Source organism: Ammospiza caudacuta, chromosome Z (assembly GCF_027887145.1).
Source record: "Ammospiza caudacuta isolate bAmmCau1 chromosome Z, bAmmCau1.pri, whole genome shotgun sequence".
Classification (NCBI taxonomy): domain Eukaryota; kingdom Metazoa; phylum Chordata; class Aves; order Passeriformes; family Passerellidae; genus Ammospiza; species Ammospiza caudacuta.
The window spans coordinates 31,405,529-31,431,558 of NC_080632.1; the positions used below are offsets into that span (position 1 = coordinate 31,405,529).

The 26,030-nt window shown below is 37.7% G+C and overlaps 1 protein-coding gene across 3 annotated transcripts in view; it reads right to left on the reverse strand.

Moving 5' to 3' along the window:
- The window catches only part of NTRK2 (neurotrophic receptor tyrosine kinase 2), a 198,886-nt gene that overhangs the window by 156,724 nt on the left and 16,132 nt on the right, over positions 1-26,030 (reverse strand). For all 3 annotated transcript variants that reach the window (XM_058823316.1, XM_058823318.1, XM_058823317.1), the window contains exons 2-5: positions 23,026-23,100; positions 22,737-22,808; positions 16,762-16,830; positions 13,632-13,786 (exon numbers count right to left, since the gene is read on the reverse strand). In XM_058823316.1, the coding sequence (XP_058679299.1) occupies positions 13,632-13,786; positions 16,762-16,830; positions 22,737-22,808; positions 23,026-23,100 (371 nt within the window). The remainder of the gene's footprint in view (positions 1-13,631; positions 13,787-16,761; positions 16,831-22,736; positions 22,809-23,025; positions 23,101-26,030) is intronic.

Sequence of the window (26,030 nt, forward strand, 5' to 3'; positions counted from 1 at the left end):
GCTGCTATGTATTTTCTGCACTTCCTCTACTTCACATCCTAAGAAAACATTACTGCATATGGAAATACATTAACTAGTTAATTATACAGGAATATATGTCAGGTGCACAAACAGAAATTATCTTGAATTCAAAATGAAAAAAACCCTCTTTCTGTACTCTTTAAAGCTGGATATTGTATCTGTTTCTTTATAACATCTACAAAGCAACCTCTGGGTTTCACTGATATTGTGGTATTTCCACTGTTCTTCACAACACTAACAGGAAAATCCAATTAGCTCCCAGTATCCCGCAAGAGACTGAAGCCCTCCTCTCATACAGAGACATAGCTCAGAGAGAGCAGGACAAAACCTAGAACTTAAGCTCAAAGAGAGGAGAACAGAGTACTTAATGGATTGAACTAGAGAAGGGAAAGGACAGAAGAAAGGGTTAACATTTGCACAGGGCTTTACTCAAGGCACATCAACTGATTTTTCTATTGTCCTCAGGAAAGCAGAAAAGCAGTGAGATACACTTGTGAGAAACAAGACCAGGTGTTACAAGAATTAGAACTTCCCCTCCATCTTACAGAGTTATAAATCACTCTGTGCTTTGTTTTAAGGCATCCAAAGCAATGGAAACTTCCCAGAGTGTAAATTTTTGCGGAATGTTTACAAAACCATAAAGAAATACACAATTGCCCTCTCCAAAATAATACTAGTAATATCAGTAGATTTCAGGCACAGAGGGATTCACATTTTGTATTTATTTATGTAACAAATAATTATGCATCACTCTAGAAATAACATCCTTCTTAAAAGATACCAGGTCATCATTTGAAGCTGCTGCACTCTGCAAAGAGTCTTGGTCTCCTATATGAGGCATTTCACATCAACTGTTCCAGGCAAATTTTACTTGCAATTTATCATCTCAATAATCTGCTGTGCAGGACATTTATGCATTATTTTGCAATTACTTTTCTTTTTCTGAAACAGCAGCTCTCTCTGGTTGTGTTTTTTAGTTGAGATTACAGCAGTTTCAGCATGGACTTGGTGGTATAGAAGTTTAGCAGACAAATTTTTCTTTATGTAAAAGGTCCAAAACAAATAAACAACCATCAAATCATTGTGAACATATGCATATGATTGCTGGAGGTTCCACAGAAGTTAGATGTATTGGAAACCTCCCTTTAATTAGTTCAATAAAATATAACTGAGTGGAAGTAATACAGAAAAGAAGATGAATAATTTTCCAGACAATGCTTTCTTGCCTAATAAGATTTGAAGATCAGCACAAGTACACGATAACTGCTCAGGCAATTCTCACAGTGTTTTAAGCAGTGTGGTAATATGATTCCCATTATAGGCATCATGGATTTCTTCTATTATGTTCACTTTATAAATCATGTGTTGAAGTTTATTGAGACAGAGCTGGGGAGTTTGTATGCCTTGATGCAGTAATCTGTTAGCGAAAGTAGCCATCTGCTCTAGCCTGCTGTGAATTCAGATCTCACCAGTGTCTGTCAACTAGCTGAGCAGGAAACAAAACTAATCTTAGGGAACATTTGGATATTAATTATGCTAGTTAGAGAACAAGGGGAGAAGTAATGAGATAATTTGCTTTATAAAGTTACACTTCCACAACCCCTCTAAATACTATTCCAATTACTCTTGCCAGACCTGAACATGCAAGGAGAATAAAGATCCCCACTCTTCTTAACCCCACCACTTGGGAGGAGGTCTACATGATAGATTAGAATTACATTGTGCAAACTGGCACAGCTCCTACTAACACATCACTTCATGTGAAACTTCTCATGCAAGCAAAAATAAAAATAAATTTTGTCCCTTAGAGCTCTCCTTTAAATAGCTGTTAAGTTTTGAGACAACTTCTTCCTGCAATGTGTTTATTCATAGTATAAGCAACTGAAGTTTAATTCCTCTGGTACTGGCTCTGGTTCCCACCGAGAACTAGATCTAGTTATTTTTATTTGCAGAAGTCTGCACATGTCATGTTGGTGTTATATCTCTAATGGAAACAACTACATCATGCTGCATCCTGCTAGAAGGCTATAAAATAATAGTGCTTTTATAGTGTATGTTCATGAAGTTCTAAAAACCAATTGCAAGGCCCCTACATCTAAAAAGGTACAAATGGAATGGAATGGAATGGAATGGAATGGAATGGAATGGAATGGAATGGAATGGAATGGAAATAGAATTAGAATAGATTAGAAATCACGTTATTGTGTGTGTTTTCTTGTGACTCTTCTTCCCAGTCACAAGATGGGTGGAAAACCCGAGAATTGTCTCAGGATTCATTTTTTCTGGTTGGATATATTGAGATAGTGTGCTTTAACTGCAGGCTGATTTTGCTTTGCTTTCCAGTGGCACCAAGACTGCTCCACAGTAGAATCCACCTAGTTGAGATGTGGCTCTATTTGGGAAAAGCAAGACAGTCACATAAGGCCTTATCTAGACATGTGATACATTGCCTTTACCAGCAAAGCAATGACATTAAGCAGCAAAATCTGTACTGAAAAATAACTGCATGCTAAAAGAACACAATGGACCTTAACATACAGAAATGCTCAGTTTGTATGCCCAGTGTAGTGTGAGACCATTTATATTGGCCAGTAACACTTTAACTCATATAGAATTACATAAATAGCCAACTGTGAGAATCTGTCCAAATTTTCCCTCATCTGCCTCACAATCATCCTTGGGAGACCACTGAAGAGAAGACCCCCCCCCCCGTCTATATCTGGCTCTGAAGGAGAAAAGTCACACACCACGGGCCCTGAGACCTGAAAGCTCAGTGTTAAGCTATTGTTTTCACAGGAGTGTTTGCTGTATGCTAAGAAGGGGCACCGTGCCCCGTTTGCAACAATAGCAGCTCTGGAAGCTGTCCCACCTCTCGGCCTGGCAGGACTTCTCCTGAGTTTCAGGTGGTCTCCCACAGAAGATCCTCACCTGTTTTACAACCCCCGTGACAGACAGACTGAGATGTAAGAAGCTTCTCCACCAAGGACTGAGACATGAAACTCCTGAAAGGCCCCTCTGCTCCTTCCAAGGACTGGGACTGAAACCCCCAGCCCGGGGGAGGTGTGTGGGGGAGGCAAGCTGATCAAAGCGAGATGTTTGCCTGCAGATTGTGACCACTGAACCAAGAAAACAATGGCTCTCATTTACTGCTGAGAACATGGACTACCTGTTACATCTGTTCCCTATTGTATCTGTTTCCCCCCCCCCCTCGCAATTTTCAGTAATAAAAACCTCTGAGTTAGCTAGAGCCTTTAAGATCTCCCCAGTGTAGCAGGCGGACCCTCGACTGGACTGGACCAAAGGACTTCGTCTCTGCATTGGTAGCTATATCCCCTCTCTTTCTCTCTCTCTCTCTCTCACTCTTTCTCTATCTTTTTCTCTCTTTGTCTTTCTCTTAATCCCTCTATTGCATTTTTGCTGTGGTTATTTCAATAAAACTGCATTTGGTTTGATTATCACTGCAAACCCCCTTGTACGGTGTTGGTTTTTGCACTCTGAGATCATTCCTACAAACCATCACGTCATCTGTCCACTAGGACGGACCCTGACACCAACCACACTGCCTTTATTCCTGAGCTAATTTGGTTAAATACAGTGGTTTAGATAGTTACCACTTTTGTTGACAGGGATGTACATTTTAAAGGACTTTGTAAACAGCAGTTGATACAAAGTTAGCAGATAGCGCAATCAAATATTTTTGTATACTGCCAGCATAGTAAGATTAGACTGTAGCATAAGGGCCTCTACAAGGTAGACATGACATCATCCTTCCACAAGTTTCATCTTGGTATCTGTCAGACAGATTAATCCATGCCTCAAGACTCAAAACCACAGTCTCTGTTCCAAACTTTGATAGAATTAATTATTATAACTCTGGATATCAGCAATAATCTTTCTTATACCTGATTGATTTTTGCTATGTATTTGAAGTTTGCTAAATTCTTGGCCTTAACCTTCTGCAACAATGTGTTGTACACAGGTTGCATACAAGAGCCTCTTCCTTTTACAAGTTCTGGAATTTCTCTCAGACATTCAAATTTATTGAGTACTTTCCTGTTCTGGTGGAACAGGGTAAAGAGAGTTTCTGAATGATCATTTTAAGACCACTTTCTTTTATTTTGTTTTTCAAGACCTCTTTCTTTTTAATAATCTATTCAAATCTTTTCAGTCTCTACAAAAATGGGAGGACAGAACCTGCTACTGAGAACTTTAAACTATAATGTAGAGAGTAACACAGTTTGAGAGATGAAATCATACACTAAAATCCATGTGTTTCCATTATGCACTAGTACATAATAGCTATGTGCTTTCACCACATACAGAATGTATTTTCTCATATTCAGCATGATTAAACTTTATTCTCAGGAATAGGCAGCTCTGGATTAGAATAAGCAGTTACTTCCCTCACTCCAGCACAACTAGACAGAACTAGAGACAAGCAGGTGGAGCTCATTTATGTCAGCGGAGTCTCTCCAAATACCATCTCATGCTTTAGGAGAAACAAACACTCCTTAAAGTAGGGTTTGGGGAGGGAGGGCATTTACCTTCACAGACCATCATTAGTGCAAAAGGATGGCCTAAAGCCATCAGACAGCGAAACTGTCAAGCATCACTAGGGAATGAGTCACATCTTCCCTGTGCACAGCAGGGACTTCAGCAACCACAAAACCAACACTTTGGATGCCATTTTCAAAGGTTACTACTACATTTGGCTACACAACTGTCAATGGAAATTAAGAAAATGAATGTGCCTGTATTTCTACAGGGCTTTCCAAGTCTTCATGCTGCTACTTATTACTTTCTACAGAAAACTTAGACTGGCCTTCCTAGAGCCAGACTGTCACTATATGTCAAAGGAAGGATATGATCTAATAGAGAAATAAAAACTCTACTCTGTAACTCAACTCTTAGCACCAAGAACCTTAGCCAGTATGCTAAAGGAACATTTAAAAGAAGGTGGTCTTAAGCCGGAAGAAGCAAATCCATGCTTGAACCAAAGATACTGTTTCACTATCTGCAATAAAAATAAAAAGTAATAAAAATTTTTACAAAATTAATACCAGACACTTTTTCTGCTTCAACTTTCACTTGCTCAGTTCTAGAATTTTTTCCAGTTGCTAAAAAACCTTTAAAAATTATCTCAATATGCATAATTAGCCTCACTAACACCTAAGAAATTACATGATGAAAAAATTAGTACCTGAGAGAATACTGCAAATTCAATATTGCTATTGAATCACTAAATGGTTTTCAATGCGGCCCATATCATCTCCTGTTTGCTTGGCATGTTTTTGAAGGTCAATTTGTTGTGTAACAAGAACAAGAAGATACCGTGAAAAAATGACAATTTTTTGGATCTGATTTTTAACCAAGTAATTTTAATCCTCACCTGAAATCCTTAACCCATCTTTTTAGTAAATATATCAGACACAGAATTATTAAAATAATACTCAGGCAGCAACCATCTATCAAACTGAACCATGCAAGGCAGCCTACCAGAACCACTAATTTCTAAAACAACCACTGCAATTCTTAGGACCCAGTGATTAAAATCAGTCTACTTTCCTCACATAAGATTCCAATAAAGTATAGGATTCTTGTTTCTCCTGGTTTGGCTTTTTCACTCTAGGGACAAAGCATGCAAATAATTACCTCACTACAGTACAACCTGGTAACAGCCACTACTTGTCTGGAGCCCGAAAACAGGATGGTTGACAATGCAATCATCCACAGTGTCACATGAATCTGCAAATTTCAAAGGTCTTACTTGCTCAAAGCTGGCTGTTATGGAAAGCAGGATACAATGATACCATGTTCCTTGTATCATTCTATTGAAATTGTGCCTTGTTTGAAAAGGCAGTAATGTTTACTAATTCCAGAGGTCTTTTCCTATGTGCTTTCAAGGGTTTAAAAAAACAAAACAAAAAACAAACAAACAAACAAACAAAAATAGTGAGAAACATTCTAGTAATTCTAGCTATAAAGATAAGAGCTGTTGGATATGTGATTCACCTCTTGGGTTTCACTTAACAAAAGCCTGTAGCCAATAAGCCCTGAGCCAGATTTCCAGCCTAGCTGCATCTTCAAAGACTAAAAAACTATACCCCAAAAATTTACAAGCAAAGCATGAATGAAAGAACCACAAACAATTGTTGTGGTTCCTGTTTTGGAATTGTTCCATTTCCTGTTGTATCACAATCACAGAATCAAAATCCTCAGTACACAGAAAATTGCAGAAATCTCAGGAAAGTTGTAACAAGATGACAAGCACAAATAAATTCAGTGAAGATGAAAAAAATATGTTAGGCAAATAATATACAGAATTAGCAGAAATAAAGAACATTTAAAATGAAATTTAGTCTTTCATTTATCTTCCAGATCCCAAAGATCTCCATCTCCATTTTTTTTCTGAAGATCTAAGATCCCTTTCCTCTCCAGTCTTCATTTCATGATATTAACCACCATGCATTACAATCACTCCACTAAGATTTTGCTAACAACAAAACTTTACATTTCCAACAGGTTAAAATGGAAAGTAAAGGTGTTAATCTTAGAGGTATAAGAAGAAAAGATGAAAATGAATCTGGGATTATGACCCATTTCTCCAGATTTCCATATTCTGCCCAAAGTGTTTGAATGTAAATTTAAAAATCCTGAATAAAAATTACTTCAAATCTTCAAGAGAATACACAGACACTGAATAAAGCACTGAATCACCACTGAATAGACATATGCTTGCCATGTGGCAGAGTAAATATTGATGGGTGTTTTCCACAATGACCAAATGTACCAATGGTACTTTGCATAGGTTGGGCAGAATGTATTTCTGTCGGGAGGCAGAATGAAAGTTATGGCAGCTCATTGACCCTCCCAAATATTTTAAAATACTAAATGAAATCTCCCTCCTCTCATGGCACGCCAGAACGCCATTCTCAATCAGGAACCTTTACAGAAAACAATTAAACAAGTACAGTCTATACCAGAAGATGATGAGTCTAATTTAAAGCATTGCTTTTCCAGATCAAATGCACTCTTATTTTGCCTTTAAACACTCTATCACTCCATATGTAACTAAAGCTTTCACTAGAAGCAAACTTCTTTACATAGAGCCAGCACATGCCACAGCAAAGACTACAACACTTGCTATCTCCTCATCACGACCACAGCAACAAGCACTGTCTCCACAGAACTGTGACACCATCACCATCCAGGGCTTCAAAACCATCATGAATACAGTGCAGCCAAAAACCAGCAAGAGATGTGCACCCGCACAAATTCATTTGGACACCAAGTTCTCATCTGCAGTCAACCTCTACAGAAGCTCCAAAGGATGCTGCTGATATTTCAAATCAGATGAAGGGCTTACATCTCCAAGATTTACATCAGCTCCTTAACTTATTCCCAGAACTTTTCTTTTAAGACCCTTAGGTGTACTCTGGATTCTAATAGGAAGGTGCTGAATAAAATAGGATCTTGCATATTATTACCTGGTCGCCAGTAATAATATAAGCACTTTGTCTGCAAGAATTTTGAGAGAAGTGTTTTTACAGAAGCTATCAACCTTACCAACAGTTCTCTTGCTAGTAGTATCATGAAGGTATTCTGCCTTCATGAATGGCTAAGGAAATTAAATTACACCTGGTAAAATTGTTCTAACATAGCATTTAATTGTTCTAACATAGCATTAATTGTTCTAACATAGCATCTACAGCTGAGCCACAACAGCTTTCAAAGGAAAACCAAAACCAGGTAGTGTCATTGGGCTGAATATGTCAGCCACAAGCTTAACAGATGAACTGAGAGTTAAACAGCCTTTGAAGTGTAAGTTAATGAGGCCCAAACCAGCTTAAGCAAACCTCTAACAAATGGCATCTAATTCACCAAGAGTATGTAATGCAGTTTCAGTATTGTTATCTGCAGAATTTCATGTGCATCCAGAAAATACTCAAAATAATGCTGACCTGCCTAATGTTGCAACATGATAAACATGTGATCCTGAAACAGGAACATTTTCAGAGAACAACATAAAAAAAGTAAAACTATGGGTTTCAGTTTTGGTATCAAGTATACCAAATATGCCAAATATATTATTGAAGGGATGCCTTGAAAAAAGGATTCCCCTTTTAAAGAAAACAGTACTTTCTTTAGATTTCAGGTGGAGTTACCTAGTCATCAGTCTTCACCTAGACAGAACAAAGTAAGACTATGACCACAAAAGAGTCAAAGAGAGTGATTCTCCTTAGCAGGTCAGCACTCCACTCTTACACAGATGTGTCAAGTCAGGCACAGAGAGTACCTCTGTAAATCTGCACAATATCATGAGTTCAGAGATACTTCTTTCTCTTGGATAATGCTTTACTTCTTTCTATTTCTAATCTACTTTTTATTACAAATCTCCATTGTTGACACTAAAGCAGAACTTGAATCAGTATTATCAAACAAAAATTGGCTTTTTTTAACATGAGACATTCATATATACCACATGTAGCTCAACTATCATCATTCACAATCCCTGATTTACATAGATTGTAATGTATAAACATCTGTATGAAAGTTGATGTTTGATTCACAAATAGGTAAATGTTGCATGTTCAGAAGAAAGTTATATATGTATCTTTGGGATTCCTGTTGTCTTTCAAATTCCATAAAATTTTGGTTATTTCCAATTACAAGCTAGAAAATTCTTCTAATTAAGTTTGGAAAGTTTTAACTCAACTTGAGACCAACAGTGAAATTCCATTACTATCAAAGTCTCTCAAAAAAATGAAGTTTTTCACATAGCCCACGATCACAGGTATGAATTAAAACTCTTACAGAGAAAATTAGAAGAGTTTGCCTTTACACATCATGCACCACATCTAGTTCTTGTGCCAAAATAAACAACACAGGCTAGAGAATCCATGAATATTCTGAAACATAAACACTGGGAACATTTAAGTATTTTTTAAAACTCAATTCTGCCTGTAATATTTTCCTTCTAATATGCTTATCAGTGAAATCTAGCTGATAGTGGAAAAGAATGTCAACACCCACTGGATTATGCCTTTGCTTGTGGTTTTAGACTGCATTGTACTGCAATTGCTTAACATCTAATGCTTATTTTATTGGCTCAGTAGTAGTACAAATCTTTTCTGTAAATTTGTAGAAATAAATGTGTCAATCTTTCAGTTTGCCTTTATTCCTTCCTTAGATTTATGACCACCTGCCTCCAGTCTCATTTTGCCATGAACTTATTTACCTCTAGCACAAAAAACAAAATCACCAGAAACAGGCTTAAATGAAGCTAGACCCAATTCCAGTCCATTTTCAGTCATCTGAGCAATTGCCTGTTAAAATCATGGGTTTCCCCAACAAGTAAGAAATGAGTAAGCAGTTATTTTAGCTTGAAATTCTGCATTACAAAAACTTCTAAAATTTTTTCAGTCATACATACACAAGTATCCTAGTATGCACTAAGAGCAACACCATGGTAGTTTGTGTGCAAGAGAAAAGACAGGCAAAGAATGTGAACATTCATTAAATCACATAGGTCTTAGACAACAGTTCCGCTGACAGGCTGCAGATGTAAACAGCCAGCCATTCTGAATATACCTTAGTGATATGTAAAGCATATTAACACAGGGAACTAATCTGCAACATTGTTCAGTAAATTGCAGCTAGCATATGTGACCAGTGATAAGAAAGAAGGCACCTAAAGAAACAATGTATGATAAAAAAAGCATCCAAGGCTGGCACAGTAAGCAAAACTGAAAGACAGATTCAGCATGACGTCTCCATATACAAAACTAAATTGGCCAGATAAGGCAAAATGCCATTAATCAGACTGAGATGCAAAGCAATACAAATTCTGTACAGGACTGCAGAGACAGCTGTAGAAGCCACGCCTTTTCCCAAAACACCAGAAGATAAAAAGACTTCTTTCTGTATCACTGAAATCAATGGTAATGGCCCAGTAAGTGTCTGCCAGAGGGGCAAGCAACATATCAACAATCAGTCCCAAGGACGTGCTCCTGCCTCCCTGGCATTCAGCAAGCTCCAGGTGATCTGCAGACTGACAGTCTTTTAAGTAACCTTACCCAAGGCACAGAACATGCCCCACTTCCAAGGACTTAAGACACTGGTGGTAATAACCAAGAGAGCTTAGAAGCATTAATAAGAATAAAAGTGTTTACTCATTTAGTTCTCTTCACTGATTTACTAGAGCTATTTACCATATGGAAACCAAAGGAGATGTCCCAGGTGGTGGTGCTGTCCACGCTGTACAGATAACTGGCAAATACTCTGGAAATGGCAAAACTGAACATGACCATCTCTATACACAAAAGGCTCTGCTACTGTGGTAGATGCAACTTGAAAATCTTTGACACAGTAATTACACATGATCCTAAAACCTAGAAGAATTTGACTATTTTCATCATGTCTACATAGATTTCAAATGCAGTTGGAAAAATAATTATTGATTGACACTTTTAATATTGCAGTTGGAGAGGATCTTCTGGAGAGTGAGCACACTTGACTTTAAACCTCAAGAAATTAAATCACAAAGTTGATGACATCTAAATGGCAATCTTTAATGAGCACATTATTGAACATTCCCACTGTACAAACAGTTAGCAAAGGACCACAGAAATTTCCTAATTTTCTCATCAATTACCTACAAACCAAAGTCCTATGATCAATAAACCACAGTGGGCTCAACCTACTTCCCAGCAAAAGATTTATTTACAGCACACAGCAGAAAGACAACCTATTATCAAAACATTTATCACATACTGTGATCACATAGGCCTCCTACTATAAGACTATGAAGTAACACCTTAGTAACACAAAGAAGACGGCACTTTTGCTTAGTTTACAAATTAAAAAAAAAAAAAGAAAAAACAAATTCACCAAGAAGATGAGGTGGAATCATTTCATTAGCAGAGAAAATTAGAAAAACAGAGAAAATGTTTCACTAAAAAAATGCAGAAGCCTTCACGCCCAAATATTTCTCTTTACATCAAAGGGAGCTAAAAAACATCCCAGAGTTCACAGGAAAAAAAATTCAATATGTCAAAAATTTAATTTCTCTTCTGTTTCAGTTCTACATATTAGCCTCCCAAAAGATTCTGAAAATGAAATATACCAGCTTCACCCATGGTTTTATTTTGAAACTAAGTCTTGTCCTTTAAAATACAGAAAAATACCTGTGAAGATATTCAAACCAAGAGCCATGCATTCAATTTTTCAGATATCTTCCAGAATACAGCCCACAAATATGGAGGTCATTGCTCTTCACCAGGCATTCTCTACTCTATGTCTAGGAAAAGGATGTGCTGTCATCTTTATTAAAAATCTATGTCCTACATTGATTAATTTTGAAAAGATAAATTAAGAGGAAACAGCTGCTAAAACAAAAGAAAAAAAGGGAGAGGAAAAGTGATGTAAAATTTGGTGATATTTGGACCCTGTAAACTAACATAAATTATTTGTAGGCATGTTGCTGGCATCCACTCAGATCTTCAATACAATACATGCTTTCCATATGCAAATTACACATATTGCAAATTCCAACCTAAATGTTGTATATACTCACTTTTCCTCCTCCTTTTCCTCTTCTATTTGGAAGTACCACCTTTCCTTGTCATGACAAGTCAAGATATGCCCACAGGATGCATGCATCTGTGCACATATATGCACCTAAAGAGCATCCAGGGCCCAGGGACAAGCCTGTTTTGGCTGCAGATGGTTAAGAAATCAGGGGAAAGGACTAATCTCTCACAGGTTTAATTCTGGATATTTAACACCAAAAGTGTTCAAAGGAAAACCCTAGCAACCTGGTAGCTTCTAGATGCACCAGCTAAGAATGTTACAAAATGTGCTGGAAATTTTTTTCTTGCAGTAATTGATCTCAGTCCAACAGTTGACCTCTCTACACTCAGCACATTAATCTACCTTCTAGTCCATCCAGCTGGAGCAGAAGGTTGGGTCCATTTAGCTCAGCTAGGTATTATATCTCTCATTTCAGGCAAATCAGATCCTGGAGCACACAAGACCAACTCCACAGCTCACAAGACTCCCGGAACATGTGGGGGTTATTTGACTGCATGAGACACTAACATCATTTCTGCCACCATGCCTGGCCCAGAAAGAAGCTGGGCACAAGATCAACAGTGATATGAGGCCACAAAATACATTATTGACAGTAAATGCTGCACTTGCTGAGCCTGCAGTGATCCCCACCATGGGATTCTTTGGCCAGCTGCTACCAGAGGATGTCATACCCTCCACATAGGCAGTGGAGAAAATAATGCTCAATGGACAATGATCGAAGGAGAAAAAGTGCAATTTCTCCTACAGGTCACATTCACTTATAGCTTTTCCTATCCAAATCAGCCCTCCATTAAGATCTTCTTGCCCTCTTTCCTTCCTACCTGCCTGCTGCTGGGGACCCCAGTTTCCCACTCTGCTTCTAGAGTCCAGAAGATGTGACATCATGATAGAAAGACCCCATTTCTCCCCCTCATGTACAGAGGAGGATAAATCTGCAGCTAGTGGGTGAAACCTTTCCCCAGCTGTCCCAGGAAAGCAGCAAAACTGTATATGAAAAAGGGAAGGAGATCGCCATTATTGTTATATAATTTTTCAAATTCTTCTAGATCCATGTATCTGAAAACAATATGTTGCAATATGCCGCAGACCTAAGTTTGATATAAGTCTTTTGTACAACCTTTAAATTTGTTTCACTAGCATGGAGAACAGAGCTCTTGCTAATTTGTCTCAAGTGGCATGTAGTTCTGAATTTTCTTCTGTGGCCCTAATACTAGTATTTTTGAAGGAAAATAGAAACTTCATTAACTATAGATACCTGAAAAAAATCAAGGGGGTAAAATTGAGCTATGAATGTCTATTGAGTTTGGAAACACTAATATTTAGTTCAACAAAGGCACATTCATTCTATATAATACTTGTTTGATATCTATAATCAGTATTCTATTTCCCTGCCCTTGAAAAATGGTACATTCTTAAAGGATCAAGAGAAAAATAAACAGGTTTACATGAACTGGTGAAGGGCCTTGAGACAAGCCATATGGGGTGTGGCTGAGGTCACTTAACCAGGAAGAGACTGATGGAAGACCTCACTGGTGTCTTCAACTTCCTTTAAGGGGAAGAAGAGGCGCAGGCACCAATCTCTTCACACTTGTAACCAATGACAGGACTTGAGGAAATTGTATGAAGATGAGTCGGGGGAATTTAGGGGATATCAGGAGTGTGGCTGGGCATTGGAACAGGCTCCCCATGGAACTGGTCCCAGCACCAATCCTGTCTGACTTAAAAAGCATTTGGACAATGCTCTTACTACATGGTGTTACTCTTGGAGTGTCCCATGCAGGGCCAGGAGCTGGACTCCATGATCCTGATGGGTCCCTTCCAACTCAGGATATTCTGTGATCCTGTAATTCTATGAAGTTCCAAGAACCATTCCATGTGGAACAAAAAAACACTGACAGACCATCAGCCTTTCCTTTAGAGCACTGTTGACATCCTGAGAAGTACTTTGTAGAAAAACATGTTCGTTTTTGCCTGGCTCACAATAACTTAGCAGTAGTTTTATGTTAAAAGAATATTACCGCAGTTCGGGACCTTCATATCCAGCAAGGCTGTCTTCTTGTTGTTATCATCTATGCAATATAAGTCCTGAGTTTCTGTGTAAAACTTGGTCTCTTGAAATTTCTTGATCCACATGATTTCACAGGAACATTTGAATGGATTATCCACTAATATCCTACAGGAAAAAACACCAATTTTTTTAGAAGGTTAAATGTGCCACGCATATAGGAAAAAAAAATTGAGGGGCGGGGGGGCTCCAAGCATTCAGCTGGGTGAAAACACAAGTTAGTTATTTAGGTTAAGGAAGGCAGGATGAATCCTTTAAGTGGCATAACACGTGCACCCTTAGAAAGCTGCCAAGTTGGTAACAGTTTCCCTGCAGGGAATTAAGGGCTGCACCCACTGAGGGCCCAGAATATCATAGGAAGGAGAGACTACACAAGGGATTTGGCTACTATTTCAAATTCATCAGTGTAAGTCAGGAGCCCATGGAGAACAGCTGCTCAAGAACATCCATTTTATTTAATAAATCAGGAAGTGATTAGAATTCATCTCTTCTACACCTGAGCCACCACTCAGTTACCTCAGAAATGGTTTACTGCTGCGGAGTGGTAAATTCTTTATAAAGTCAAACAGTCTTGGATTATACACACACTCTTCCAACTTTAATCACAAAAAAGGACTTCGCCTAATCTTTAAAATTCATCTGCTACACTCTAGAAAAACCTCACAGTAAAACCATAGGCAATGCCATGAAGAAATACTAAATGAAAAAATGGTCCTGAAATAGAAATTGATACAGTACCCTGCCTGGAATTTAAACTACAGGTTAGCAGACCTAACAAACTGCAGTTTTAAAATTTAATAAAACTATAAAACTATAAAACTAAAAAGTGTAATGCAATTACATGCATATTAAATATGAACACAAACATATCTACATAAAGAGTGACCAGCATTATTTTTCCTTCTACTGGCATACATGAGATCCAATAAAGTGAGTGAGCAAGTGTCTGTTTGAGGCATTTCATTGTCAGGAGAACAGTCATTCTTAACAAAGTTTCAGAGGTAATTTTAATGTACAGAAACTCAAGTTTCTTGCAGAATCTATGCTCACAAATGCCTCCTGAAGACAGGAAGTGTGCAAATCATGAAAAAAATGGTCTTATTAGAGCAGTTCCCCCAAAAGCCATCTCGAGTCCTTTGAGAAGAAACAACTGCAGGGATCCTCAAAAGTGTCTGAAGGACCAATCTGCATTCACAGAAGTCATCCTCTGGACTTGAACACGCAGCGTGAACACAAATTGTTTGCACAAGACATAGTATGAACATGATAACTCCTTGGATCAAAACCTATCTCATGCATTTTCAAAACAGTGACATTTACTTCTATCTTCTGTTTCATCCTATCCTGAAAAGAGAAATTTCTCTTGACCAATGGCTGAGCAGTCTTTTTCTAGTGTTTTATTTTGTGCTAACCCTATCTAAGGAGTTCGGCACATCATTGGCAGGATGCTGGATGCATAATGCCCCTCTACAGACACTTGTGTGAAAGAAAAATTCTGACCTACAGAAAGCAAATTCTGAGTCTTTATCTTGTTTGCTCTAATTTTATGGCTGCAGTTCATTTGTTCTAGAAGAAACCTTCCAAAGTGGCATCTCCTTCTCTGTAATATCTGGTGACTATACTTCACTTCACTTTATTCTAAACTTCTCATCCCTTTACATTTTCATATGCAAAGGTACTGACAGGACAAACATACTTGTTTTCAGATTGAGGGGAAGTTCTTCAGAAGCTATTTATGGCAACATTCATATCTCAGATTTACCTACCAACACACTTCCTGCTCTTCTGTTTCTGATCTTATTAACAGAATTGTTCAACTATACTGATTTTACCACTGCTTGTTCTCCTTTCTGGCTCTGCTTTTATCCCTCCACTTCCTTTCCCTCATTTCCCCCCCATCTGTTTATCTCACTTTATCGTAACATTTGTTTGCATAACTTCAGTTTGTCTAGTCCTACACTCCTTCTCCCAAGTCCACAGCACTCTACCTCAATTTTGTATCCCCTTTGTTCCTCAACTTGTACATCGTCATGCATTGTCTCTGTACCTCAAATAGTACTCTCTTTAACCTTCACACTATCCATTTTCCCCATATCTTGTTCACTCCCACTACATTTGCCCTGCTTCTTCATGCAGAAGCAACAGAACAACAAAGGACATGGAGCAATGGGAGAGCTTTGCAACTAGCTGGTCTCCTCATTGGAGAACTCAACTCAAGTTATTAAAAAATATTCCAGTGAGCAGTGTTCCCAGAGCCATAAAGAAAATAATTATACCAACTTAATTATCAACAAAATATAGCTAAGGGGCATAACTTCTTTTTGTGCCACTGAGATTTGCTCATTTCTCTTCTCACGTGCTGAAGTTCAGCTGAAGAGTACTAGGATTGCATGGCCGGTAGTTCATACTTGGATTGTCACTTTGGACAAATTCTGACTCTGATCTGAGATCCAGGAGAGCAACCTCCCTCTCCTCTGCAGCCACCAGATCTCCCAGAACTTCTGCAGGCTTTCTGCATATTAGCAGAGAATGCACAGGATTACCAAAATTTTGGATCATGCATCAATAAGAAAATATGGCAGATGTAACAGAGAATAAAAATGTTAGTATTGAAAAAAATCAATAAAGAAATGTTTACTAGTGCTTTCATTGCTAAACAATTACATAAAGCACATAAAATGCAACTCAAGAATTTGAGAAAATAAAAATACTCTTAAATAGACAGCCACACCACTATAAGAATATGAGAAACAGTCTTATATGAATATGTGCAAAAGACTGTATTTTCACCAGTTCAAATACTTAAATAAACACCAGCAGTTTTGTGTGAAGTAATCTCACAATAAAATATCTTAAAGCTGAAGGAAGAGGCTATTTTGACCTCTACTTTACTTTAAAATATATACCTAACCTTCTTGAAGCCCTGGAATGAAAATTTCTCTGCATTTAAGTGTCAGAATTGATGCTTTCTTTGGACCAGAACGGCACTTCTAATTCCTCTACCTTCAAGAGAACAAACTTTGAAGTGCTATTCTTCCATTCCAGCCAAAAATAAACTTATATTTTAAGAAATGACAACTTACAGATCAGACAAACCCAGATGGCGAAAAGGCTTCTTGGACAAACTCGAGAGCTTGTTTCTGGATAAATTGCTATGGCAAAAGAGAAAGATTGCATTAATTAGAATTGCTTCTTCTTACACTAAAAATACAGTTTGTCTCTCTTGAGAAAGCAATAAAGAACTAGAACCAGCTCTAAAAGTCCTTCGACTTCAATTGTAAAAGGGTAGTGCTCAGTCTTGATGGTTTCAAGGGCTGGAGTCCTGTCAGCATGTAATGTCAAGTACATACAAAATCAAACTCAACAGGGATCAATATTTTCACTTTTAGCACTTTGTCAATTTCAAAAAAGCAGCAGATTTAACTGTGTTTCAAAAGTATTTTGTAAAGTCCAGGTGTTAATTATATGCTCAATTTATTCATGTGAAATGGGTGTATCCCTTTCTTTGATGCTGCACCGAACTCTGTACTCATATAAGCCCTCCTCACATGCTAGCACACATCCACATCAGAGCTTTTTAGTTGTTCTTTTCAAATTGCATGTGCAATATGCACCCACATGGAAGATCAAAAGGAAAACTGTAAAATGCCTGTATTGGGCTTTTTTATGTCAATTAAGCATTTACGGTTTCCAGTGGTAATTAAGTGAAAGGTCTTCTCCCAATATGCAGAGCAAAGAAATGTTGATTGGAACCAGAAATACTCCTCCCCTCACAGCTTACAAAACTGCTTTCTCCACCCCAAAGCAAAATAATGCTTGTTTTGTACAGTCTTATCAGTCTATGAATTGAAGATAGTGAGAGCAGTAAACTGTTTAACTGCCAGCAGTAAAGCAAGATCAGTGTTATGATCCAAAATACCATGAGTTTTATGTAGTATTATAAAGGTGCCATAGGGGCTCCACACTTACTGTTGTATTGCATCTAAACTCCGGGTTTAAATATCTATTTTTTTTTAAATCTGATTAAAGAACACAGTGTTTACTTCCAAACTTTCAGATGTGATCTTTGAGTACAAGATAATTTTCACAGAAATTACAAGTTGGATATTCTAAAAATGTTTAGAGCAGAATCAAAGAGATTATATTTCATCACTGATTTTTTCTGGCAAAGAAGAGCCTGAAGTTTACAAACTGACTGGTCCTCACATGTGAGAGCAAAACACAAGAGCTACTATTTCATTAGTCAGCTGAACTCATGGACCCTGATCAGATAAATCGACATTAAGGAGCAGTTTGCATATAGAACAGAAGTCATGTTTAAGCAAAACCTGTCACTATCCATTTTTTTCCTAGGATGCACATGCTTTGTGTTGGGAGTTTGAATAAAAGAAGCAGGATCCTCATACAGACTTGGGCTTTTGCCTCCAGCATGGAGCCTCATCAAACCCCATCTGTGCATGGAAAACTCTTCACTCACCACACAGGAAGATCACTCCTGTTCCCACACTGACCAGTGGCATGTATGGAGGCCCCTGTGGTATTGCCAGACAAGGCATGCCTCTCTTACCTGCAGATCAAATAAATCCTACCTTTCCCAAAAGACAACCAGATATACAGAGCGCTTTACCTGCAGATCCCTGCTGTAAATATATCACCTTAAGCAATACTTCAACAGTAAATTTAATTTTATATATATATTTTTCATAAGGTGATCCCTTATTATTGACTACAGAGATGCCTACTGTCGTCTTTTTAATTCATGCTAAGTGAAAAAAATCACTGTCAGGGTTATTTTGAAGTAGTTAATGATCCCACTTCCACTTCCATAGAAAGAGAATATGAATTAATTTCCCAATTCAACTGCACACAAAAAGACCACAGCAAGCAGCCCAAAGAAAATTCATCTGAAGTTCTAAAGGGTTTTTTTTTATTATAGGAAAAAAATGTCCAGAGTAGAGAGCCGGAGTAGTTTAGCCCCAAAGATGAACTTAAGGAGAGGACTCAGATTCAGTCAAAAATATGACTGTATTTTACATGAAAATATCAAGCTCACTTTAAACCAGTGGCAATATGAGTAGAACAAAACCAGACTGAGAAACCACATAAAGATTTACAGAGCTAGCACCATGAGCAGAGTTCTGTCACTGATAGTGCTTCTGAGAAAGGGAGGCAAGAAAGGAGGGAACAGACCTAAGGAGAACCGGGAGAAAGAGGTGAAGAAATGGCCATTTTTCTACACTCAGTCTCCCTCCACAGGCAACACCCTGCTCTGCCTATGGCTGGAACCAGCCCTGTGTGCAAGCAAGGGGAAATCTGCTGCAAGGTTGATCTCAAATGGTTTCCTTTGGCTGCCTTACCTAAAGTAAGGCAGTAGAGATGCAAATGCATTTTGATACCTGGAGCTGTATACATACACTACACTGGCAATCTGTGATTCAGTGATGCACTTAGACACAGGCTAGCACATAACAACGACTATTTTTAAAAGTTTTTATAAATAGGCACTTGCTGTGAAATGTTTTCACATTTAAAGGCACTGACAATATACCATGCATGTATATAACACAGGTCCATTACAGTTAGCAGCAAATAAGCTTATAAACTACAGCACTACTAAAATGAGACTGTTGGCTAACAGGCAGTGAAAACACTAAAAATTAGATGAGCAAGGCTATTAATTACAGTTTAATAGCATCTATTATGACATTTATTTTCCTGTTGTTTATGTTATTACTCAATTCTTCTTAAGATAGAAAATTTTAGAAAGATACCTGGACTACATAAGCTTTCCCAAGAAAATAAGGAAATCACAAAAAAGGGCTTGAGAAAATGCATGTTAATAAGTATCTTTTAAACTGGTACTCTTGTATGATTCATAAATAAATACTATTTTTATATAATATAGCTCCTTAACTACATCGACAGACTTTTCATAGAACAAGAAAGAAAGCTGTAACAGTATCACAAGAAAAATAATGCTTATAAAGTTACCTCAATCTTCAGAAAAATGTCTTTTGTTTTCTTCATGGGATAGTAAAAAATTTGTTTCCAAATAAAATCTAAGACTTCTCAAAGACCTGTAGTGTACATTACCCTTGCAAAAGGAAATTCCTTTAGTGCTTAATAGTTTTCACTGTCCCAACCACAACAGAAGCTATACTACCTTCATAGGCAATCAACAGGATTTTTATTGCTGATGACAACAAGCCATGATTCACTGGGGCTTTCAGAAACATTTTAGTGCATAATGACTTGCCAAAGAAAACAAATAAAGGCATTTTGCAGGGATAACAGATCAGCCTCAGTAAAAAATACCTCTGTACTTACTGCTTTGTCCTGTGCATCTAGAGCAGCTGGTGCCACTTAATATTTTCCATCTTATCTGGGTTTATCCTGTGTCTGCCCACATTACTAAATCCCCACCAAAAGAAAACACAGTACGAGACTGGATAATCTCTTGGTTCATAATGTAACTATTCTGCATCAAGAACTCATCTATATCAACCGAACAGATGTCAAGTCAGTCTAATTTGTTTCTAACAAGGAGCTTCATGAGTTACAGTTCTACCAAAGTCTGCTTACCAGCAGACACATATTCCCAGTTTGACTGCATGCTCAAATGCAGCTTCTCTTATGGCTGAAACACTTTAAAGGCATCTTATCCAACTGGATTCTGTAAAGCCTAGCAGCTCACATATGTACAGTGATACTTTTCCCTCAAGTGGTGACTTTGAGAGGGTGTATCTGTTCTATTCAACAGTCAGTTTTCTGAAAACTTGTTTACCTGCGTAAGTTTTGGTTAAAAGCAAAGAGACAGACGCTCTCTGTGACTGCATGAAACTCATTTCCCTAAGGCAACAGGGAAAAAAGCCTCTCAAGAGGATACCAGTTATCACACTTTCTGTGTAGTCTACCTGCCCAGACAGCTGGAAAGGTCTTCCAAAATTCTATTGATCTTTCTCCAAACTAAATTCATTATTTCTCACAGTGTACTCATGTTCATGGAGAGAACTGATTCCTTTCCTCATCATAACTGCTCTTCTTTTAAAGATAAGACAAGCATAGAAGCATAGAATCATAGAATAGTTTCAGGGACCTTTACTGTGATCTAGTTCCAATTCTCCAACATCTTCAACTACACCAGCTTGCTCAGAGCCCCATCCAATGTAACCCTGAATGCTTCCAGGATTGAGGCATCCAGCATGTCTCTGGGCAACCTGTGTCAGCATTTCATCACCCTTACTGCAAAAAACTTCTTCCTTATATCTAATCTAAATCAACCTCTTTGATTTTCAGACCGTTATTCTTTGCCCTATTGCAATGATGTATGTTCCTTTTCAATCTTCTCTTTATTGCACTGAACATACCCAGACTCTGAGCCTCCTTATATTACTTGCTTTACAAGCTTCTTCTGGCTCCACTGCTCTTCTCTGTAGCATCTTTCAAGATGAGTAGATTCGGTGTCCTAATCTATATACAGTATTCCAATAGATTCCCTCAGAGCGGCTAATGCAATGGGGAAAAGATGTAAAAATGTAACACAATATTCCTTTCATCCCAGACTTGAATTTGCTTTGTTCTGCCTCATTGCACAGAGAGAGAATCCCACTTCTTCTCCAGCAGAGTCACTAAATCTTCCTCTGCAAATATGCCCCTCAGACAGCATGTTCTTATTGCATATTTCCACAGCCAGTGCACATCCACTTGGCTTTATGGAGTTTCATAGTTTACAGTCATAATTCACTGAGCAGCTGTTACACGGGCAAACACTTGAATTTACTCTGGAACATACTTCCTTTATATTACCAAGTGATTACAGTAAAAGCTCTTTATTAATGATTACATGAAGTGATATAAATTTAACAGGCTCACAAGGCCTGGTTCACACTCCTCTGGTGACTGTTCCCTATTAAGGATAGCAATTACTGTCTAGACAGAAACGGACATTCACGTCCACTTCCTTACACAAATTAATTGCTGTTGTTTAGAAAACACCGGTCAGAAAGTGATTCCATCTCATGAGCAAAGCAACCAAATCAAACAAAACCCTGTGTTCCTTTCCACAGTTCTTTCCTTTTCAAGGAAGTATCTTACAAGGCCAAGGTTTGGCATTATGACTTCCCAATCTCACTAGGATAAGAGCAAAGCATTTGGTTAAATGTCAATACAGGTTAGTAGTGTTCACCTACTGAAGATGTATGGACTAAAGCAGGCACTTGGAATATCTAGCTAAAACAAGGTACTTGTGAGAAACTGAGTCACTTACATGATCTCAGTGTTTTACTGGACTAGATCCAGTTTCCCATGTAAGTAGAAAAATGAGCTACTCTATGTCTGTCGCAAACAGCAGGCACAAAAGTTGTAGAAAGAGAACTTTGATCAGTTCATCCTGCGCTAAATCTAAAGCATAACAAATCTAGGAAAACACAGTCAAAAAGCTGTACAGGTAAAATTCTGCATCCTGTAGGTCATGAACTACAAATCACATTTGGGTGTGAAAGAAACATCATTCCTACATTCTGCTCTGGGTGCATTAGTTCTGATCTTGAGTGAGTTTTCTAAGTGAATCACGCCTAGGACTTCAGTTCACAGTTCTATCACAGTCTCTCTGGGCACATACAAGCATCAAAATATTAGATGTGCTCCACGCATGCATCTCCTGCACTGCAGCTGCTAAAATATATTCAGCTCATCAAATCAGACTGAAGCTAGTCAAAACCATGTCACTGAGTGTGATGCACAGTGTGGACATCATACCCTCAAGAGACACAGTCTTTGGGCTACATTACTTATCACAAAAGACACAGTACACATCTAGAGATGGAATAATGAAGTGGATGGTCTTTTCCATAAAAACATTATGTTTTCATGATCTGCTGCTTCCTTACTACATATGTCTTATTTAAGGGCAATTAACAATAGAAGACCATTCTAAGTCTGTCTTGTTAAAATGTTTTTAAATTAAGCAAGCGGTAAGAGATAGAAATAAATTAACAATAAATAAATTAACGTGAGTTGGGTGGTTATGACTTAAAATGCAGACACTATTCTTACTCACATGTATTGTAGGTTCACATTTTTCACAAATGCATGACGGGACACGAATCTTAGGCCTGAATCCACCACAGTCCTAGGAAAATAAATAAAAATATTAAAATGTTTAATTTAAAATATGATGAAAAGTGTAATAAAAATATTAAAATATTAAAATAAGAGTTTGGATTAAATCTCTACAAGGCTGAGCTGCAAGATTTACAGCTTTCCTCAGTAACGCAAAAGTTAGACATACATGCTTCTATAAAAGAAATACAGAAGAAATAGTTGTATAAAATGTATCTCATACTCACAGATTTTTAAGTCCAACATAAAATCCAACCTCATTGTCATTGATACTTTCCAAATTTGGCTGGTTTGCGATGTAACTGTTGAAAAAACAAAACACAAAGAAGTATATAAGTGAATTCTTCCTTGACTTTCTGACTGTTCAGAAATCATGTACTGATGTATGGAAGTCAGTTATGATTGCTGACCTACTGTAATTAGTTCTAAGTCCTAATTAGACCAGCTGCAAAGCAAAAGTGCTCCTTAAAATCTTCCTTGTCGTTTAAATGGTACTTTGTGGGACAAGGGAGCAGCTCATTGTTACACAGGGGAAATGAAGAAAGCAAGTCAACCTGAAGGCCAAATAAAGCTGCACTGCAATGTCACCATTCTCCAAGACACATGTCCTTACCTCATGGATTTAACAACAACAAAGGGGGCAAGTTTAAAGGTAGTACTGGAGTTATCCTCACTTATGAAAGACAATTGTACTTCCCTAGTCTTTTCCCTCATGTTGTTAAATTAATGAGTTCTTTACACTTATTTTTTCCCTGACAAAAAGTAATTTCAGTTCTTTTTATGAGGTGTGGCAACGGGAAAATTGAGAAAGGAAAGATTGTACTTCATGTTATACACACAAGCAGAAATTAAGAAACAAGAAACTGCTGTATCAGACTAAAGTACTGAGTCCACTCACATATCCTTAATATCTGTCTAAAAGGATGTGGGCATGCAAGCCAGTCCTTTGTATGATGACTGTGTGAGATCTATGAATAGCCAGTGACACCCCACAGACTGGAAGTTAAAATGCTCACAGCAAATGTATCATTACTTCTTCTACAGGAAGAAAAAGTTTCACAGTAGAAATCACACAATCCAGGAAGAATAAATCAGTGGAAACTGCAATTTTTCTGACATTATGGGCAGAAAAGTATGCCTGACTTAAGGCATGCCTTGCTAAAGAGTCTACACATTTCAAAATATTAGCCCAGTCCCAGAAAAACTTAAAGAGAGACTACATGTGCTGTCACATGCATCACAAACTAACCAACGATGCAGGTTCTCCTAAAATGAATTAGTCTTTCTTTGTTAGAAGAAAACTTTTCTTCATTCAAAGCATTTTTTAGAATTTATTTAAAGGGAATTCTGGTGAATTAGTAAGAAGGTAAATTGCTCTTCCAAAGGCAATTCATGCACCTGAGCTGGTGCATGGATTGCCTTGTTAAGAGAAATTCATTGTGTTTCTAAATCCCAACAAAAGCCTGAGAATCCCATAAGTTGGGTTGGGCTCTCCTCCAAAGCTGCCGTGCTGACTTGGGCTATGCTCTCACCACGCACCAGGAAAAGTAAAAAGTTTCCCCTAATGGCATCCATTGTCCCTTGGGAAAAAGAAGGGCAATAAAAAGAATGCATGATGCTAGATGGAACACATTACTACAGCATCATATGACATTGACTCTTCTGCAAGACTTTTCAGAATAAGATTAACAAAGTGTATCCATTAGAAGATGAGTCCTTTGTTTTTCATGTTTCCTTTCCTGAATTTTTAAGACAGAGTAATTTTATATCTCAATATACATGAATCTATTTTGTTTGGTTGGGTTTTTTTTGTGGGTTGGTAAGTTTACATATTTTGCCAAGTAATAGTGATGAAATAGTATATAAATATCTACTAATTCCTTCATCTAAGAGTCCTGCAAGTCAATGAACATACTTCCTTTAAAGATGCCCTGAAGAACTCATTTTTGAGTTAAATATCATTAATCTTCTCTGCCACTTGGACCTCATAAATGCTAAAATAAAGTTATGCAAGTGGTTTCAAAGGTATCTTCCTCATCCTGTCCTCAGTTATCAAACAACAGTAATCCAGTCAAGGTCAAACAGAGATAGGGAAATCACATAAAAGCAGGAATTGAGGAAAATGGATAGTGAAACACAAAGTGTGAAGAGACTCAGATTTAAAGAAAAAAAACCAGAATAACCAGTAGCACTAGCTAAGAATTAGGCCGTCAAAAAACCCCAAAAAACAACAAAACCAAAAAGCAAAAAACCCCCCCAAAAAAATAAAAGCAAAAAAACCAAAATGCAAAACCTGACAAACACTGCCAAAATGCAGACCCATCACTTAAACACACATATCACCAGTCCAAATGCTAGACTGCAATTTTAATCACATAAATATTTAACCAGAACCACTCACTACAAGTAACTCCAGAACTTGACATACCTTACAGTGTTGCACAAAAATTTGTTAGTGTATTACATCCTGTGTTAAGCCTCATTATAAAATAGTTCAGCTCTGCTGAAGCCAATGAAGCTTCACAATTTACATCAGACACAAATCTTAGTATGAGCACACAATCTACATAAAGAGATTTGTACTGGTGCATCAGGGAATAGTCCAAACAAATTATATTTGGGAAACAGTAGTATGAATTTGTGGTATCTTCTTTCCTTCTCTTATTGCATGCCTTAGAAGAAGCCCTAGGTGGGGAAGAGCAGGGCATTCTTTTCTTGGAGCTGGTTTGAGCTGAAAGAACCAAAAGAAACCATTGCTTTTCCACAACCATACTGGTTGGGACCCAGAAGAATTTTTGTCTAAGCAACTAATTCAGTAACTGCTCTGCAATACATTTTATGCACTCAGTACACTAAATGCACTCTCAGAACACAACAGTAAAGCGAAGTTCCCGCACTTGGAAATCCTTGAAGAAAGAGTGGAGAAACATAATTTACCATAAGCAGGTCACATCCTCTTACTCACTTAACAAGTCTGTTTCAAGTTGAGCCTTTGCAGCCATGTCATAACAGTGAGAAAGAAAAGAGTAGAATGATGTAGCTGTACCCTATAAGGGGAAGTTGCTTTTCTGTTTAATTTAGAGGGAGATCTGAAATAAAACCTCTCCCTAACTGAAGTCTATTTTTACCTTCTTCACAACTACTTTACCTTAATGTTACTTATCATCAAACATTAATACTCTAAAAGCTTTGACTTGCAGTGGGCGACACTGAGAAATATAATTTGCCTGCC